Genomic DNA, 18,935 nt, shown 5'->3' on the forward strand with positions numbered 1-18,935 from the left:
ATTGAGCATTTTTCAGAATAGTGGCTTTCATGACCCACTAAGGAAGACAGCAACCCAACAGAACTCAAAGTAGTAACAATTAATTGCACATTTGTTCAAAATCCAATGAAAACTATTTCGTCTATTTGAGTGAACAAAATTGAGGGACTTGATTCTGTGATCCCAGGCGTTTACCAATAATTGAATATATTGTGACAACTCGGAATCATAGATACAAACATGTGTGGCCCAAGGAAATTGATTTGAAAGTGATAAGAGCAGTAAAACTTCAAATGCAAAGCGAGGAATGTGTTTCGCTCCAGACTCTAGCCTGGTCAGTTGCAAGTAAGCCACCCATTCTCTCGGAAGGGGCCACACCCCCTTTGTCCCCCAGTGGTTCTGCAAGGCAAGAAGCAGGTGATGTGCTTTTCTCCCCCTGCTGCTTCTAGAGATCCTCCTCTTTCCATCCCATTTAATGACCTTTGTGGATCACAAAATACATTCCAGGTTTTGCAATCCACTGGAGTTTGGGAGGGGTTCAAAACTGCACGCAATTGTGCAGTTCCACTATCTATTCCAAAATAGCCCTTGCCTGTAGCTCATCGAGTAGCAGAAGTGGATTAAAGCAGAAGTGGATCAAAGTGGAATTTGCTGCCAAGGAGTGTGGTGGAGTCTCCTTCTTTGGAGGTCTTTAAGCAGAGGCTTGACAGGCATATGTCAAGAATGCTTTGATGGTGTTTCCTGCTTGGCAGGGGGTTGGACTGGATGGCCCTTGTGGTCTCTTCCAACTCTATGATTCTATGAAAAAAAGAAGAGGAGAAAAACTATTCTTAAATGAGAATCAGGTGCAGAAGCCACTTATGTTTCAGAATTCTGCATGTGGAATTTTGTTCGATACAGCTTTGAATCCCAGCAAATTGACGGCTTTGCCCATCCTTCGCTCTGTGGGTCAGCCTTCAATGGGAGGGCATTCCCCCCTCCACTGCCGCTGCCACCCTGAGACCAAATATTGTACTCTTCACACTCAGATGCCCTCTCTGTGGAAATGCAATTCATGGCTCCAGCAGCAGAGCTGGAAGACTCCTGTCCCTCTGATCAATACCCCTTTTCTTCTGGGCGAAGAGGAATCGGCTTCATTTGGCTGCAGGAGCTGCTCCATTAAAATTCAGATCCCGACCGTCAATTAGCAAAATGAAACCGAACCCTCTCTGGAAATAATTTTTTTTGGCAGATGGTAGATTGCTCGTCCCAGCTAATAAAACTTCGTCAGAAGTGGTACATTGCCACTGTCTCCCCTTGCCATGTAGAGGTGGACGTGACCCGGAACGGGGCCACAGAGGAATAATCGCTGCAAAATTGTGGATCGCCAACTTTCTGTGATTGGGAAGATGGTTCACCTGAGCGTTTCCCTTCCTCCCTTCGACCCCCTTCCTGACCCCCTTCAAAGGAACCATAAAAAGAGGCATGGCCCATGAAGGAAGTGGCTTGGCTCAGCTGCCAAATGCAGAAGCCTCGGATTTTTTACCGCACAGCAACTCTGTGTCTGCCTCCCTGCCATCGTGCCATTTGAAAATATGTTGGGCACCTTGACAATTGAGGCTTTCTTGTCTCTAGTCTCTGACGCTAGAATTCCTGGACATGCAATGAAGCTGAATCTCAGAAGACTCAGGGCGGATGAAAGAAAATCCTTCACAGAGAGTGCAGTTAAACTGTGGAACTCCCTCCTGCAGGACACAGTGTTGATGACCAAAATAAATGGCTTTGAAAGAGGATTTTACAAATTTGTACTTGCCAAAACAACAACAACAACACATGTTTAGAGCAATGTCCACTAAAATGCTTCAAACTTTAGTGAGGTCTTTTATTTTTTTCTAATTGCAAAAAAATTGCAATGTGAAGATGTGAGGAATGGAATCTAAGACTGGAAGAAGAGAAATGAAAATAGATTCCTGTCCATCCCTATGTGCAGTGAAAAACCCACATGTGTGATCATCACATCTGGTGATTCCCATCTGGAGTTGCAGATTTATTTTAGTGTGTGCCTTTTCCTGTTCTTGCTCATTTCAAAAGGCGGAGAGAAATTATCAGGAAATCACAATTATGGCATATGCAAAGAACACAGCAAGGATGAGAACATAAGGAGAGTCCGGATGGATCAGGCCCATGGCCCATCTAGTTCCGGTCTCACTGTGTCTGAATTGTTTGTTGTTGTTGTTTAGTCATGTCCAACTCTTCGTGATCCCATGGACCAGAGCACGCCAGGCACTCCTGTCTTCCACTGCCTCCCTCATGTTGGTAGCTTCGAGAACACTGTCCAACCATCTTGTCCTCTGTCATCCCCTTCTCCTAGTGCCCTCCATCTTTCCGAAGATCAGGGTCTTTTCCAGGGAGTCTTCTCTTCTCATGAGGTGGCCAAAGTCTTGGAGCCTCAGCTTCACGATCTGTCCTTCCAGGGAGCACTCAGGGCTGATTTCCTTCAGAATGGATAGGCTTGATCTTCTTGCAGTCCATGGAACTCTCAAGAGTCTCCTCCAGCACCATAATTCAAAAGCATCAATTCTTCGGTGATCAGCCTTCTTTATGGTCCAGCTCTCACTTCCATACATCACTACTGGGAAAACCATAGCTTTAACTATACGGACCTTTGTTGGCAAGGTGATGTCTCTGATTTTTAAGATGCTGTCTAGGTTTGTCATTGCTTTTCTCCCAAGAAGTAGGCGTCTTTTAATTTCGTGACTGCTGTCACCATCTGCAGTGATCCTGGAGCTGTGTCTGAATAGACACCGCCAATGGGACCCCCCCCCCCAGAAGGATTCGGGCCCCAGAGCCCTCTCCCCTCCTGAGGTTTCTGGCAACTGGGATTCAGAAGCCTTGCTGCCTCCAACTGTAAAGGCAGAGGTAATAGACATCCATAGCCCTCTCTTCCTCCATGAATTTGTCTACTCCTCTTTTAAAACCCTCCAAGTTGGTGATCATCCCTGCCTCCTGCAGGAGGGAGTTCCGTAGATTAACTATATGCTGCGTGAAGGACATTTTTCACTCGGTAGAGCACGAGACTCTTAATCTCAGAGTCATTGGTTTGAGCCCATCATTGGACAAAGGATTCCTGCAATGCAGGGTTTGGACTAGATGACCCTTGCGGTTTTTTACAATTCTACGATTCTGTGTCTTCCCAGCATTCAGCTTCCTCAGCTGTCAATGAGTTCTAGAGCTGTGTGAGAGGGAGGGAACTTTTCTCCCTCCGCTTTCTTCATGACATCTCTCTGGACTCCAGCAGACAGACACGCAGAGTGGAATTCAGAGCCGTATGATTATCTCCTGTGATGGGGAAGGGCCCTAACTCAGTGTTAGAGCATCTGGCTTGCAAGCAGAAGCTCCCAGGTTCAATCCCCAGCATCTCCAGGTAGGACTAAGTGAGGCTTCTGCCTGAAACTCTGGAGAGCTGCTACCAGTCAGTGTAGACACAACTGAGCGTGGTGAACCCCAGGATGTAAAGCAGTTTCCTATGTTTTTTTTTTTTTGAACTCTGTTCCATGGCTGCTTTAGAGATGGGTGCATTGCTGTGGATACATGCAGTCCGTGCTATTTTGGGCTCTTGAAACGGCCTCTGCAAAGGACTCTGGGAAAGTGAATCTTTTTCCTCTGTATGAAGGCAGCTTTCCTATTCAGGCTAATTCCTGGCTGAAAATCCAATGAAGCTGAATTTTGGGAGAGTCAGGACAGAGAAAAAAGAAAGTGGTTTGCCATGCAGCACAGGGTTAAACTATGGAACTCCCTGCCACATGAAGCAGTGATGGCTGCCAGCTTGGATGGCCTGAGAAAAGGATTGGATAAATTCATGGAGGAGGAGAGGGCTTTGGAGTTAGAGACAGCAATGCTTTCAAATACCAGTTGGGCCCGAATCCTGCTTGCTGGTTTCCAACTGGGGCATCTGGTCGGGTAACATCCGAACAGGATGCTGAACTAGGTGGACCATTGGCCTGATCCAGCACACTCTTCTTATATTCTTAGTTTCCGTAGTTTTGGTGGCAAAATGTTACAAATGGGGACGACAGCTTCTGAAATTGTGAGTTTCCGGCTAGGGGCTGCCCAGTGTTGAGCGAGTGCTGCTTCCGGGTCCAGGATACCAACCTTCCTCTTCTCGGAGGATGTCAATCTTGTGTGCTTAGCAGATGTGCCTTTTCTGCATGCAGAGGATGTGAGTGAATGGGCGCTATTCCCTGTTTCCTGCAGAACTGCCGCCTCATGGAGAATTTCCTGGAGCGATACCCCAGCGGCACCAACCTGACCTTTGGGTTCGTCCGTGAGGCGTACCAGGGCGACTACACCTGTGTTGTGAGCTACAAGGAGAACGGCCGGGATTTCAACCTCACACGGACTTTGAGGGTCAAGGTGGTAGGTAAGGAGAATCGAGGGACAAGGGGAGGCAGGTGAGCCACAACATCAATTGAGGTATTATTGATGTGCATCTGGTTGCTAGCTCATAAAGCCCTGGACGGCTGAGGCCCAGGCTATCCCATTTCCCCATAAGAACCTGCCTGGGCTCTGAGATCTTCGGGGGGAGCCCCTTCTCTCAGCCCTGCCACCCTCACAGGGATGCTTGGTGAGGACATGATGAGAGGGCCTTCTCATGGGTAGCTGCTCCCAGGCAACTTTGGAACTCCCTGCCTAGGGAAGTTAGGTTGGTTCCCTCCTTGCCATTCTCCCTTCTGACAGGCCTTTGGGAACTGACTCATTTTGTCATCTACCCCTCCCATAGCTAAACCTAGATTGTAAATTCCTCGGGGTAGGGACCCCCAGATCAAGGGAAGTCATAGTGCTGCTCTATTCTGCCTTGGTCAGACCACTCCTGGAGTCCAGTGTCCAGTTCTGGGTGCCACAATGTAAGAAGGATGTTGGCAACGAGTGCAAAAGAGGGCAACCAAGATGATTAAGGGTCTGGAAACCAAGCCGGATGAGGAATGGTTGAAGGAGCTGGGTATGTTTCACCTGGAGAAGAGGAGACACACAGGAGATATAGCTAAAGGACTGTCCCATGGAAGATGCAGCAAGCTTGTTTTCTCCTGCTCTGGAGGGGAGACCTCGAACCAATGGCTTCAGGTTACAAGAAAGGAGATTCAGACTAAACATCAGGAAGAATTTTCTGATGGTAAGAGCTGTTTGGCAATGGAACAATCTCCCTCAGGAGGTTGTGGGCTCCCATTCACTGGAGGTTTTTAAGCAGAGGTGGGGTGGCCCTGTGTCAGGGACTCTTTTGTTATGATTCCTGCATTGCAGGGGGTTGGTCTAGATGACACTTGGGGTTCCTTTCAGCTCTATAATTCTATTGTTCTAAAGCAAGAGACCCAGTGATACCACTATCTGAATAAATACTGTCAGTGGCAGGAACAAATAAGAGGTGTTGTGGCTGTCCTGAGATTTCTTGTAAGAGCCATGGGAGGTTCTTTCAGGGCTCCTAAAAAATGGCCTTTGGAAAAACAACACAAAAGCAGAAAGCATCACTTAAAAAAAGTTTCCTGAGAAAATAACCCACCGTTTGAGCTGCTGGGGTGGGATTTGTGTCCTGGTGTCCTTTCTTGGAACCACCTTCTGCCTCCTCACCTGCCCCCTGAGCTCAAGAGCGCTTTGCTCTGTCCAGCTGCCTGTCACGAGGAGAGCAGGCTTGTCGAAACCACGTCATTACAAATGTCTGCTTCATCCAAGCCCTGAAAGGTGACAGGATGCTTAGAAACACCTGCACTTTGCAGAGGTTGCAATTTTTGGAGAGTGAGCTGGGGCGAGGTTCGAAAACTGCCATGATAGTGGAGGAAAAGCATTATGGGCTATATCTGGTGCGGCACTAACTTGTTTCACCGCTGCATGGATTTAAGCACTTTCCTCCTGCTTCCCAGATCTGTTATGGAGGGTTCAGGGAACCCCCCAGAAGAGATTGGGGGAGTGCATGGGGGGAGGGGAGGGAAGGTTCCCTTGCAGAACCGCAAATCCTTGCACTGATGAGATAGCCGGATGCCACTCTATTTCATAGAATTGTAGAGTTGGAAGGAAGCCAAGGGACAGCGGTGGAGCCAGGCGCTCAGGCACCCGGAGCAGCGTACATGCCGTGTACCCAGGGGGCGGGGCGAGCCGCCCAGGGGGGCAATTGGCGCAGCGATTGGCACCCATTGGGGTGATTAGCGTGACAATCGGTGTCCAGAGGGGCAATTAGCACAGTGATCAGAGCCCAGGGCGGATTTTGTCACCCCCCTGGATGCCACCTGGGACGACCCGCCCCCCCTTCCTATGCCCCTGCCAAGGAACACCTAGTTCTACCCCCTGCAGTGCAGGAATCACAGCTGAAGAATCATAGAATCATAGAGTTGGAAGAGACCACAAGGGCCATCCAGTCCAACCCCCTGCCAAGCAGGAAACACCATCAAAGCATTCCTGACATATGCCTGTCAAGCCTCTGCTTAAAGACCTCCAAAGAAGGAGACTCCACCACACTCCTTGGCAGCAAATTCCACTGCCAAACAGTGGAATCCAACCTTTGCTCCACAACCTCCATGGAAGGAGAGTCCAAGGGAACGCGTTCCACTGTGGAGCAGTTCTTGCCCTCAGGAAGTTCATTCAGATGTTGCAGGATGCTGGGAGAGGTGAGCGTGCCTCAGGCAGTTCTTAAAAGCACACGTGTTTTCTGAGTTGCTGCCTGCCAGAGCTGTTCGTGGTGGGCTGATGCCTGAGTGCATCTCAGAGACAGCACTGAGGCTAGAGGCTGGAGGGCCTAGCGATTGTTCCCTTGGGGCACAGAATCCAGCCTTTGCTTTGAGCGGCTTCTTCAGGGTCTGCAGAAACTCAAGAAGTACATTTTGATTTTTCCACGGAGAAACCTATGCCAAACTTTCCCCTTCGTTCCATCCCATTCTACGACTCAGGCCCCAAACACTTGAGAGGCTCCTTACTTCCCTACTCTTGGGTGCTGAGATCGATGGAAGGGGCCCTCTTGGTAGCTTCTCTGCCCTCAGAGGTTTGGGGTGAAGGTGACCCCAGGAGAGGGCTTTCTCTGTGGCAGCCCCGATGCTGTGGGACTTCCTCTCCACAGGGGCGCCTTCATTCCATGGCTTCCAGAAGATGCTGAAGACCTGACTTCCGGCACGGGAGGTGCATGTTTTCAGAACCCACCTTTTGCTTGGTTTATTTTTAATATTGTGTTTTGATGCAGTAACCTTCCCTGGGGTGAAGGGCAAGTAAATAATCATGATCCTATTCTGTTGGCAGGGCCTCCAGACAAGGCAAAGGTTCCGACGATCATCTCTCCAAATAAGCAAGTTGGTTATGAACTCACGCCAGGTAAGCTCTGCCAGCAGCTGCCCGTCCTCTCAGTTCGAAATCTGCCAGTTGAAATGTGTGTCTTCTGCAGGTTTAAAAGAAGGCATTGACTGCGGAGAAGCTTTCAAATCACTTCTGGCTTGACTGCATAGATTAGGAAGCTGCCTTGGACTGAGTCGGGCATTAGGATCATAAAATGATTCTACAGTTGATTCCACTCAGAGATCTGCCCTGGTTGCCGATTTGCTACGGGGTTGAGTTCAAGGTGTTACTATTACTTGTATATCAAGCCCTTAGCAACTTGGGACCACTCGATCTCTTTGATCAGCTGAATTGGCACTACTTCAGGTGCCATGTAGTGGTGGATGGTGGCAGGGCCAATTTGTATGGTAGCCCAAATTTTAGGTCTTTATGTGTGTATGCATTTATCTCAGATTTTAATCTTTAAGCTGTTGTTGTACAATGTTTTAAATGTATTTTTTAATTCTTGTGAAAGCTGTCCCAGTTGCGCTTTACAAGCTGGTCTTTGACCGTAATAACATTATGTATGTATGTACTCATTCTGCATTTGTCAGAACTCCATCGTTCTTTGTGGCACTGCCTAAACTGTGGAACTCCCTGCCTATTGAGATCAAAGCAGGCACCTTGATTGTAGTCTTTTCGATGTTGCTGTCTAGACAAACCTACCCAGACGCTTAGAAAGTTGAGTTTATGTTACTCTGTTTTAGTATTTTAACTTTTGTATTCTTTAAATTAGGGGTCAGCAAACTTTTTCAGCAGGGGGCCAGTCCACTGTCCCTCAGACTTTGGGGGGGACTATATACATTTTTTTGGGGGGGAGAACGAATTCCTATGCCCCACAAATACCCCAGAGATGCATTTTAAATAAAAGCGCACATTCTACTCATGTAAAAACACCAGGCAGGCACCACAACCCAGAGATGCATTTTAAATAAAAGGACACATTCTACTCATGTAAAAACACGCTGATTCCCAGACCGCCCGCAGGCCAGATTGAGAAGGCGATTGGGCCACATCTGGCCCCCGGTCCTTAGTGTGCCTACCCATGCTTTAAATTATGGTATTTTCCCCTTGGTTTTCTTGTTTTATTTTCCAAACTACTTTGAGGGTTGTTGTTGTTGTTTTTAACCAATGAAGCGGTGTATAAATTTGTTGAAATAAATATTAATATTGAACTGTCTAACCTCGTAGCTTCTAGAGCTGTGCCAAACAACCACTGATTCAGTGACTGTGAGTGGGCCCCAATTCAGGCCGGGTCACTCTGGGCCCCCAACTGAATCCGCCTCCTTGCAGAACCCCACGCTCAGAGGGCAAGGGGTGATGGAAGAAGGAGACGATGGATTGCAGGGGGTTGAAACAAAATAGAAAAATTCCTTCCAGTAGCACCTTAGAGCAGCGTTTCTCAACCGGTGTTCCGCAGCACACTACTGTGCCGCGAGACGCTGGCTGGTGTGCTGCGACGAGAAGGACGATTTGCATTGTCACGTTGCTGACCCGCGGGAAAGGAAGCCGGCCGGGTCACGACGCGAGGCGAGCGCCTGCGTCGTGACCCGGCCGGCTTCCTTTCCCACGGGTCAGCGCTGGACATTGGCGGCCGCCAGGCACGTGACAATGTAAATCGCTCTTCTCTTTGCCGCACGTCGCGGCAAAATTTAGAGTCGGCATCCAGCCGGAGGCCAGAGAGGGCGCCGCCGCCGCCTGGGGAGGAGGAGGCAGACGGGGAAGGCTGCGCAGGGCTTCCCTTCGCCGGGCCAGAGCGGCGGCGGCAGCTGCGCGCCCGTGTCTGCCCGCCTGGGGTCTGTGCGTGCCGTCTAACGTGTCCCCGCTCGCTCCGCAGGCTCTGCGCCTGGTGGGTCCGCCTGGCTACCGTGCAGCAGTACTTCAGTGGCATGCTTTACGTCTCCCCTCCAAACTAAACTAAATATAGGGCGGCACAGAGTTGGTGTGCCGCGGGATTTTTTTTCATAGAACAAGTGTGCCGTGGCCCAAAAAAAGGTTGAGAAACACTGCCTTAGAGACCAACTAAGTTTGCCATTGGTATGAGCTTTTGTGTGCATGCACACTTCTTCAGATACGATGATTCAGTTGAAGAGCCCGGACCCCCAACCACATGTCTGTCATCCTTTCTCTGCCTTGACGGCTGCAACTCACTCTGAGACTGTGAATCCAGGGCAACCCAGATCTGCCTCTCCCCTGCTGCAGAGAAATCTGCCCAGATCATTGACCCAGTTCAGTTTGGGACCTGGGGTGTGTCCAGACAGGGTACACACAGCCCTAATGGCTGCTATTGAATGCTCTTCATATTATTGCACTGAACGTGGTTGTTCTTCACCTTGTGCATGCCAGGAGAAGCGCTCGAGATCCGTTGCGAAGTCCACTTCACATTCCTGAAGGACTCTCCGCAAGAGGTCTGGTGGATGGTGGACGGGAAGAGCCCAGAGGACGTCGCTGACCTGAAGTTCAACATCACACTGACGTAAGCGCAAAGGATTTCCCTGTTGTCTGAAACGGGGAGACGGTTTAGTCCAGGGCGAAGTGGGAGATGGAAATCCTTAGCAGGGGCTGGAGGAAGCACAATGGAGACGTCTGTACGGCAACATCCCAACAGGAGGTGGTGGAGAGGGGGAGGCTTGGGCAAATACCAGTGACTTGCTATAAAAGAGGGGCTGTGTAAGAAGACCCTCCCTTTCCCTCAGCTGCATCTTAGAGACCTCATTCCTTTCAGTACTTGTGTGTGTCTTGCTTTTTAATTGTATTTATTATTATTATTATTAGTAGTAGTATTAGTATTAGTATTAGTATTTATATACTGCCCCATACCTGTAGGTCTCAGGGCAGTTCACAGGATAAAATCAGAATATAAAACCTGTGAGGGACAGGGGCTACAGACAACCCCCTCCCATCTTGAGAACCAGTTCTTCCCCGAGCACCAGCGGGAGCGGGGAGGGGGAAGAGTCCAGCGGGGAAGCAGGAAGTAGAGGGCATGGCTCTGGCAGGGTTGCAGAGCCCCTGCTCCGCTTGGGAGAGGAAGGAAGGGAGAGGGAAAGGGGGAGGAAGGAAAACACGGCAAGAAGACCTTTCCCTCCAGTTCCGGAATTGCGCAAAAAGAAACGGGGGAGGAGATTTGGGATTCCCAGACTTCTTTGTTGGAAAAAAACGCGGGAATCACCATTCCAGGGTTCTGACCCAGACTGAGAACATGTATCTTGTACAGCTCCAGCACTGTAAATAGTTTGCACACAATAAAAGCATGAAAAGGCAACGTTCTGGAGAGTCGTTACTCTAGAGTAGCCGCAACGCGCCTCCTATGACAAAACCATTATCAAAATAAAAGCAGCAGCAACCTTTTTGTTCCCGTTTGAGAAAATCCTAATAAATTGATTGCAGGATGGGGGAGTAAAAATCCCCAAGGATGAATATGAAGTTCCCGTAGACAGAGTCTGATCACAGGTCCATCTGTTTGTTTGTTTGTTTGTTTGTTTGTTTGTTTCATTTATATCCCACCCTTTTCTCAGCCCCCAGCCCGCAATCCTTCCTCGCAATTCACACTACTCTGAATTTTGTGATGCAGTACGCCAACTAGAAATAGATCTACAAATGTGTTTGTTAGGAAGGAAGGCATGTGTAAAAAATGTATAGGTAAGCAAATGTACCATGCCAATAATACTGCCAATAATAATAATAATAATAATAATAATAATAATAATAATAATGTACTGCTAATAATAATGATGATAATGATGTTTGGAGCAATGTCCACTAAAATATGTCAAACTTTAGTGAGGTCTTTAAAAAAAAATGCAAAAGAATTGCAAGCCAACATGAAGATGTGAGGAACAGAATTGAAGATTGGAAGAAGAGGAATGAAAATAGATTCCTGTCCATCTCTATGTGCAGTGAAAAACCCACGTGTGATTCTCACATCTGGTGAATCCCCATTTGGAGTTGCAGATTAATTTTAGCGTGTGCCTTTTCCTGCTCTTGCTCATTTCAAAAGGCGGAAAGAAATTCTCAGAAAATCACAATTACGGCGTATGCAAAGAACACAGCAAGCATGAGAACATAAAGAGAGTCCTGCTGGATCAGGCCCATGGCCCATCGAGTCCCGGTCTCACTGTGCCTGAATAGACACCCCCAATGGGAAACCCCCCCCCCAAGCAGGATTCAGGCCCCAGAGTCCTCTGCCCTCCTGAGGTTTCCAGCAACTGGGATCCAGAAGCGTTGCTGCTTGCGACTTTTAAAGGCAGAGCAGAGCCATCTTGTCTATCGCCACCCATAACCCCTCTCCTCCTTCTCCATGAATTTGTCTAATCCTCTTTTAAAGCCATCCAAATTGGCGGCCACCGCTTCCTCCTACGGGAGGGTGTTCCACAGATTAACCATGCGCTGTACAGAGAAGGGCTGGCATTTCTCTGGAAAGGGCTCTTGTGCCGGGTTTCCTGCTTGCAGCTTCCCACTGGGGCATCTTCTTGGCCCCCCCTGGGAACAGGATGCTGGACCAGATGGTCCCCCTTGTTGGAAAACGCCCTGGGGGTGCCTGCAAGCCCCCGGAACTCTGAGCGTCCTCCGGTATGCGCAGCTCTGGAAAAGGCATCTCCCTTCTCTTCCAGTGCGCTTTTAGCGACATACATCATAATGATATATGCACACTAAGCTTCTGAAGTCTGAGACATCGTAGAGCTAATCTACTATTTATTTATATATTATTATAATAATAATAATTTATTATTTATACCCCACCCATCTGGCTGGGTTTCCTCAGCCACTCTGGGCAGCTTCCAACAAAATATTAAAATACAATGGTCTGTTAAACGTTAAAAGCTTCCCTAAACAGGGCTGCCTTCAGGTGTCTTCTAAAAGTCTGGTAGTTGTTTTTCTCTTTGACATCTGGTGGGAGGGGGGTTCCACAGGATGGGCGCCACCACCGAGAAGGCCCTCTGCCTGGTTCCCTCTAACTTGGCTTCTTGCAACGAGGGAACCACCAGAAGGCCCTCGGAACTGAACCTCGGTGACTGGACAGAACGATGGGGGTGGAGACGCTCCTTCAGGTATATTGTACATATTTACACACTAGGTACAGACAAAAGCATAATGTCGTCCGTTCTCTCCAGCTCCGAGAGAACAACAGGCACAAGTAAAAGTGAAAGTGCATTCCAAAAAAGTACATACAGCGGAAGAGACCAGACTGCCTTCCGTTTCCCACACTCTTCTCAGACAGGCATGTGATTTGCACCAATCACAAAATGCAGCACCGGGGGAGTGAAATTGCTAACACCCCTTTGACCACATCCAACAGGCTCTTCTGAGGTTCCTCCCTTAGGGATGGTGGTCCCTTGGCATCTCAGAGAGCTGCTGAGCTCAAACATCTCTTCTTCTTTCCCCTTGACCTTTTCCAGGGACATCCCCTCCAGCCTTGGCGAGATGACCATTGTGAAGACCCTGGTCGTGCCCAAGGTCACGGAGAGGGACCTGAAGCGAAACTACACCTGCCATGCGCACAACCTGAAGGGGACTGTTCACCAGGAGGCCATTGTGAAGATTAAAGGTAAGGGCCTTCTCGGTGGCTGCTCCCAGACATTGGCGCTCCCTCCCTAGAGGAGCCAGGCAGCCTCTTTCCCCGTTTCCCTCCTTGTTTCCCCTTCCCTTCCAGCGAAGACTCTCTTATTCCAACAGAACTGCCTTAAGGAAAGGGCTTTTGACAGCACTGCGCTGTTTTTATTACCTGCATTTTTAATAGCTTTGGGGGTGTGTGTGTGTGTGTTTATATAAAAATTGTTTAAATTTTGAGCAGTGGATGCAAAACAAAATAAAATAGGAGTGAAATCTGAAAAAAGGGCATTTGCTTATTTCTAGCAATTGAATGGGGGTGGGGGCTAAAACGGGGGGTAACAGCACCATGGAAGAAGGGAGGGAAGTCATCTTTTAAATTCTGTATTAAATTTGATGTTCATTTGTTTGTTTGTTTTCTAAAAAAAACACCCTTGAAATTCAATAAAAATTACTCGGCAAAAAAAGAATTCTCTTAGAGTCTAGTCTACCTTTTACCAATGGTCTCTCCTTCCCCCCCTTTTGTATTTATTTTGCCACTTTGTTTTATGTTGAGCCTCCGTGAGTGGTGGTCTGGGGAAAGGGCGGGCTAGAAGTAAATCTAATGATAATTCATGATGGTGATAATCCACCGCAAATACCCCCCCCCCACTTTCCTCTTCCCTTGACCCCCACAGCCCCTGTGCCCAGGTACACAGTGGAACTGGTGTGTGGCTTGGGGGCCACCATCGTCCTGGTCGCCCTCCTGACTCTCATCTACCACTTCTACTGGCTGGAAATGGTGCTGTTCTACCGGGCTCATTTTGGGACGGATGAAACCATCTTAGGTAAGGGGTGTGCCTGGAGGCGTTTGTTTGTTTATTTGTTGTTGTGGTGGTTTAATAAATTTTTCTTACATTTTACAGTTTAATATTCAACACATTTACCATATGAAAGAAAACAAAATAAAACAAAACTCCCCCCACCCACCCCGTGACTTCCCTCAACTTTTTTTTAAAAATTTACAGCTTCTTCTCCTAGCTGTTCTTACCAGCTTTTGTCTTCTGAACTATGTCCCTCTGCAAACCATTGTTCCAAATCTATACTGTCCCATTGCTCCTGGGAAGATTCACGATTCCTGTTTGGGGAAGTTTTTAATGACTGATGTTTTAATGTATTTTTAATCTCTTGTTGGAAGCCGCCCAGAGTGGCTGGGGAAACCCAGCCAGATGGGTGGGGGTATAAGTAATAAATTATTATTATTATTATTATTATTATTATTATTATTATTATTATTATTATTATTATGGGAGGGGAAGGGGAGACTCCCACCATTCCTCCTCAGCATGGTCCCTGACAACTCTGAACCACAGAAGTGCTTCATAGATGCCAGATCTTATTTTCTAAGTCTTTTAATGGTTAAACGTTGCTGGTGGTTTTTATGATTATTATTATTTTGCAATGCTTATTGGAAATTGAATTGTTATTTTCATTACATTGTTTTGTAGCATTGTTTTATGCCTCTTGGTGTACTTTGTGAAGCATTTCGTGAATCGCGGTAATTTTTCCCCAGTGGCGCCTCAGAAGGCGACATGCGGCTGCAACATTAAAGCCTTCAATCTGTATAGAGCCAAATAAGCACATTAAATACGTGTATGATTAAATAAATGAATACATTTTAAACTCGCCTTAAGAGTCGCGGCTGAATGTGGTGGATTATGATAATGTCAGAGTGCAGAAAGTCTAATTGCTCCTTCGCCTTCCGCCTCTCTGCATCCCTCCCCCCCCCCAATTTCTTGCATCTCTGGGGTAGAACTTTTGAATCAAAGGCCACAGGGTTGCCTCTAGCAACCACATTGACCTAGCCAGCCTTCCTCCTTTGGCAGCCTGAAAGCTTCAGTCCCTCTTTGGAGAGGTCCTTTTGCAGATCGGGAATAATAATAATAATAATAATAGCAAGTAAGTAAGTAAAGCTGCAGGGAGCAGGAATAAATGGACAGTTCTCCAAATGGAGAGATGTAGAAAGCACAGTCCCCCAAGGATCAGGATCAGGGCCTGTGCTTTTTAAACGGTTCATAAAAAAGAGAGGCAGCGTATGTTGTGGTTAGAGTGCCCGACTTGGCCCTGCGGGACCAGGGTTCGAATCACCAACTCACACTCCTTGGAGAGAGAAAACCGGGTTGTAAATTCAATAAGCCAACAGGCAGACAAAGAATCAGCAACCTGGAGTTAGTATTGAGCATCAGCCAGGTTTGCCGAGGACACTAAATTCTCCAGGGCCTTTGGAACAAAATGAGCTTGAGCTCGAAAAGGACCGACGTGGATGGCTTCAAAAGAGGGTTGGACGAATTCATGGAGGGAGGAGAGGGCAACTGGTGGCTCCTAGCTGCAATGACTCTGCCCTGCCTCTATAGCTGAAGTTACAGGTAGGTAGCCGTGTTGGTCTGAGTCGAAGCAAAATAAAAAAAATTCCTTCAGTAGCACCTTAAAGACCAACTAAGTTTTTATTTTGGTATGAGCTTTCGTGTGCATGCACACTTCTTCAGATACACTGAAACAGAAGAGCCAGACCCTTATGTATATACAGAGGGTGGTGGGGGTGGGTGGGAATGGGTGATGGGCTGATAGGTGTGGTAAACCTTTTGATGGCTGTTAACGACTGCTGATGACTGCAATAGGTCCTGCGGGGGGAAAAGCAAGGGCTGAGGCGCTAAAGAAAGCTTGATCATGCATAATGAGATAAGAATCCTATGTCTTTGTTCATCCCAGGTGTCTCCATGGTTTTAAGCTTGGTAATGAGTTCCAATTCAGAAACTTCTCTTTCCAGTCTGTTTCTTAAATTTTTCTGTAATAAAACAGCTGCTTTGAGATCTTGTATAGAATGTCCTGGGAGATTGAAGTGTTCTCCTACTGGTTTTTCAGTCTTATGGTTCCTGATGTCAGATTTATGTCCATTTTTCCTTTGGCGTAGGGTTTGGCCTGTTTGTCCAATATAGAGAGCTGAAGGGCACCGTTGGCATTTGATGGCATACACAATGTTAGAAGATGAGCAATTAAATAGTCCTGATCAAGCTTTCTTTAGCGCCTCAGCCCTTGCTTTCCCCCCGCAGGACCAATTGCAGTCATCAGCAGTCGTTAACAGCCATCAACAGGTTTCCCACTCCTATCAGCCCATCACCCATCCCCACCCATAAGGGTCTGGCTCTTCTGTTTCAAGTGTATCTATAGTTGAAGGCAGCAATGCTTCTGAATCCCCGTTGCTGGAAACCACGGGAGGGGAGAGGGCTCTTGTTCTCAGCTCCTCCTTGTGGGTTTCCTTTCAGGACATCTGGTTGTGAGAACAGGATTGTGGACTAGGAAGGGCCCCCTCTGGCCTGATCCAGAAGCCAGGCTCTTCTGATGTTGCTGTGGAACCTCCAGGTCCAGAGGCAGTCTATCTGGATTCCAAGGTTCCTAGGGGCATTTGGCCCCTGTGGGAACAGGATTGCTGGTTTAGATGGGGCCCCTTTGGCCTGATCCAGCAGGCTCTTCTTATGAGGTTCCTTTTAATGAGCTGCAGGCCGAGTGCTTTTTCAGGTTCTGCGTTGGAAGGGAGCAGGAGTGTCGAGAGGCAGAAAGCCCCCCTCTTTCCTGACTTCTCTGCCCCTCGCTCCTGGCACGGGGGCAGAGGAGCTAGAAGCCGATGTACCCACAGCTACTCCAAACTAACCAAAGCCTATTCCCCCCCTTTTTTCTTCTTTTTCTCGTCTGCTCGCTTCCCTCTCCGACTGGGGCTGTCAGACGGGAAAGAGTATGACATTTATTTGTCCTACGCGAGGAACGCCGAGGAGGAAGAATTTGTGCTGCTGACGTTGAGAGGGGTTCTGGAGAACGAGTTTGGCTACAAGCTGTGCATTTTTGACAGAGACAGCCTCCCCGGGGGAAGTGAGTATCTCTGGAGCGTTCAGAGCAGCCGAGAGCAGCAGGCTTTCTGCTTTCGCACAAACTGCACACCCACAGACACACACACACACACACACACACACACACCACACACAGCCCCTCCGCAAAGAGAGCAAACCACCACACTTAGCAGAGGCAGCTCTGGAAGCCTTTGAGGTTAACGTTTGGTTTGAAAGCAGCTTGCCACAAGTTTCTTAAATAAGTCCCCGCTGTTATTTTTTTTTTGTCTTCCTCTTTAAGGGGGGCATTCCCAGAACCTTCAGGCCACTAGGAGGAAGATCCATGGAGAGTGGACTTTGTAGAGGTGAAAGGGGCCCCAACGGTCATCTAGTCCAACCCCCTCCAATGCAGGATTCTCATCCGTGACAGATGACCATCCAACCTCTGCTTAAAAACCTCTAAGGAAGGGAGGGACCACCACCTTCCAAGGGAGTCAATTTTGCTGCCAAACAGCTCTTACTGTCAGAAAGTTCTTCCTGGTGTTTAGTCGGAATCTCCTTTCTTGTAACCTGAAGCCTTGGGTTCGAGTTCTACCCTCCAGAGCAGGAGAAAACAAGCTGGTTCCCTCTTCCATGTGACAGCCCTTGATATAGTTGAAGATGGCTCTCGTATCTCCTCTCAGTCTCCTCTTTTTGAGGCTAAACCAGGCTTCCTCAACCTCGGCCCTCCAGATGTTTTGGGACTACAATTCCCACCATCCCTGACCACTGGTCCTGCTGGCTAGGAATCATGGGAGTTGTAGGCCAAAAACATCTGGAGGGCCGAGGTTCAGGAAGCCTGGGCTAAACCTACTCAGATCCTTCAACCATTCCTCATAAGGCCTGGTTTCCAGACCCCTTGATCTTCTTGGTCGCCCTCCTCTGCACGCCTTCCTGCTTGCTAATGCCTTTCTTGTCAAGATTCTTTCAAGAAGGATATTGAGAAACCGGAAATGAAATGAAATATTATCCCTGGTTGCTGGGGAGGGGGTTCAAGCAGTTGGGACCAAAGGTTATGGAGATGGCACCCATCTTTGAAATCCTCTTCTTTGCAGACGTCTGTGTCTGTCAAGTAATGGTAACCGCTCCTGAATCTGGGGAAGTGACCTCCGGTTTCTGCTTGTCTCCCAAGCTCCCTGACTCGACAGTCAAAGTCAGGAGGGCAGTCGCTGGCCTTTTAGAAAAAGCTGCCCTTGTTCCTTCGCGGTTCCTGCCAAGGGAAATCCAAATGAAGGGCCGGAAGATCAAATTCTGCAGGGTAAATGATGAGAATGAATGCGAACCCGGTGGGCCTGTTCCATGAAGGATTGCCTGTTTTATTCTGTAGTTGGCATTTTCCTGCTTATCTTGCTGGTGTGTTAGCTGAAAGTAGTCCAGTGGCACAGAGGAGAGTCGGAGGGTGGGAAAGGGCAGTTTGGGTACCCAAAGAGAGGAGGGCGGGATGGGGAGCCAGGGGCAATGTGATACTGCTGAGCTTTCTGTACTTAGATTCATAGCATTGTAGAGTTGGAAGGGACCATGAGGGTCATCTAGTCTAACCCCCTGCAACGCAGGAATCTTTTGCCCAACCCATCACCTTGAGATTAAGAGTCTTTTGCTGTACTGACTGTACTGAGTCTCTTGCTGTACTGACTGAGCTATGCCAGCTGCAATCATGGAAAAACAGAATGGTAGAGTTGGAAGGGACACCCAAGGGACATCTAGCCCCACCCCCTGTGAGGTGGGTCATATTGCAGATGGTGCTGAGAGGTGGAGGTGAGCTTACCTTAGGCTGCCCAGTGATTGAATGCAAGAGGCAGCATTCGAACTGGGGGCCTCCTGATTTGCAGCTCAGCCTCTATGCTATGCCAAGTGCTCTCTTAGGCCTGTGGTGTTCCTACCCATGTTGCTCCCCTGCTTTCGGGTGGTATTTTGGAGCGCTACAGAACTGAGGCATGATCCAAAACTTAGCCGCTAGCATAGCTTTGTGCCCTCCCTGTAGCAGCCTAGCAGCAGAGGATGGGGGGCTGCTCAAGAGTTGTGGGGAGCAAGCTCCCATTTTTCCCAGCTCAAGGCTTGAGGGCTGGCCAGCCTGGGGCCTTCTGTCCAGTTTTGGCCAAGCAAGCTGCTCTGCCCGGTTCTTTCCTCCTTTCATCTTGGTCCGCACAAGGAAACAAGGAACAGCCCCCTCCCATCCTGATGGAG

General features: G+C 48.4%; 1 protein-coding gene across 3 annotated transcripts in view; it reads left to right on the forward strand.

The window, feature by feature from the left end:
* The window catches only part of IL1RAP (interleukin 1 receptor accessory protein), an 81,363-nt gene that overhangs the window by 37,710 nt on the left and 24,718 nt on the right, over positions 1-18,935 (forward strand). For all 3 annotated transcript variants that reach the window (XM_035133258.2, XM_060274260.1, XM_035133260.2), the window contains 6 exons: positions 4,213-4,378; positions 7,234-7,305; positions 9,652-9,781; positions 12,702-12,850; positions 13,530-13,679; positions 16,612-16,755. In XM_035133258.2, coding sequence (XP_034989149.2) covers positions 4,213-4,378; positions 7,234-7,305; positions 9,652-9,781; positions 12,702-12,850; positions 13,530-13,679; positions 16,612-16,755 — 811 coding nt within the window. The remainder of the gene's footprint in view (positions 1-4,212; positions 4,379-7,233; positions 7,306-9,651; positions 9,782-12,701; positions 12,851-13,529; positions 13,680-16,611; positions 16,756-18,935) is intronic.

The sequence above is a fragment of the Zootoca vivipara genome, chromosome 5 (assembly GCF_963506605.1).
Source record: "Zootoca vivipara chromosome 5, rZooViv1.1, whole genome shotgun sequence".
Classification (NCBI taxonomy): Eukaryota; Metazoa; Chordata; class Lepidosauria; order Squamata; family Lacertidae; genus Zootoca; species Zootoca vivipara.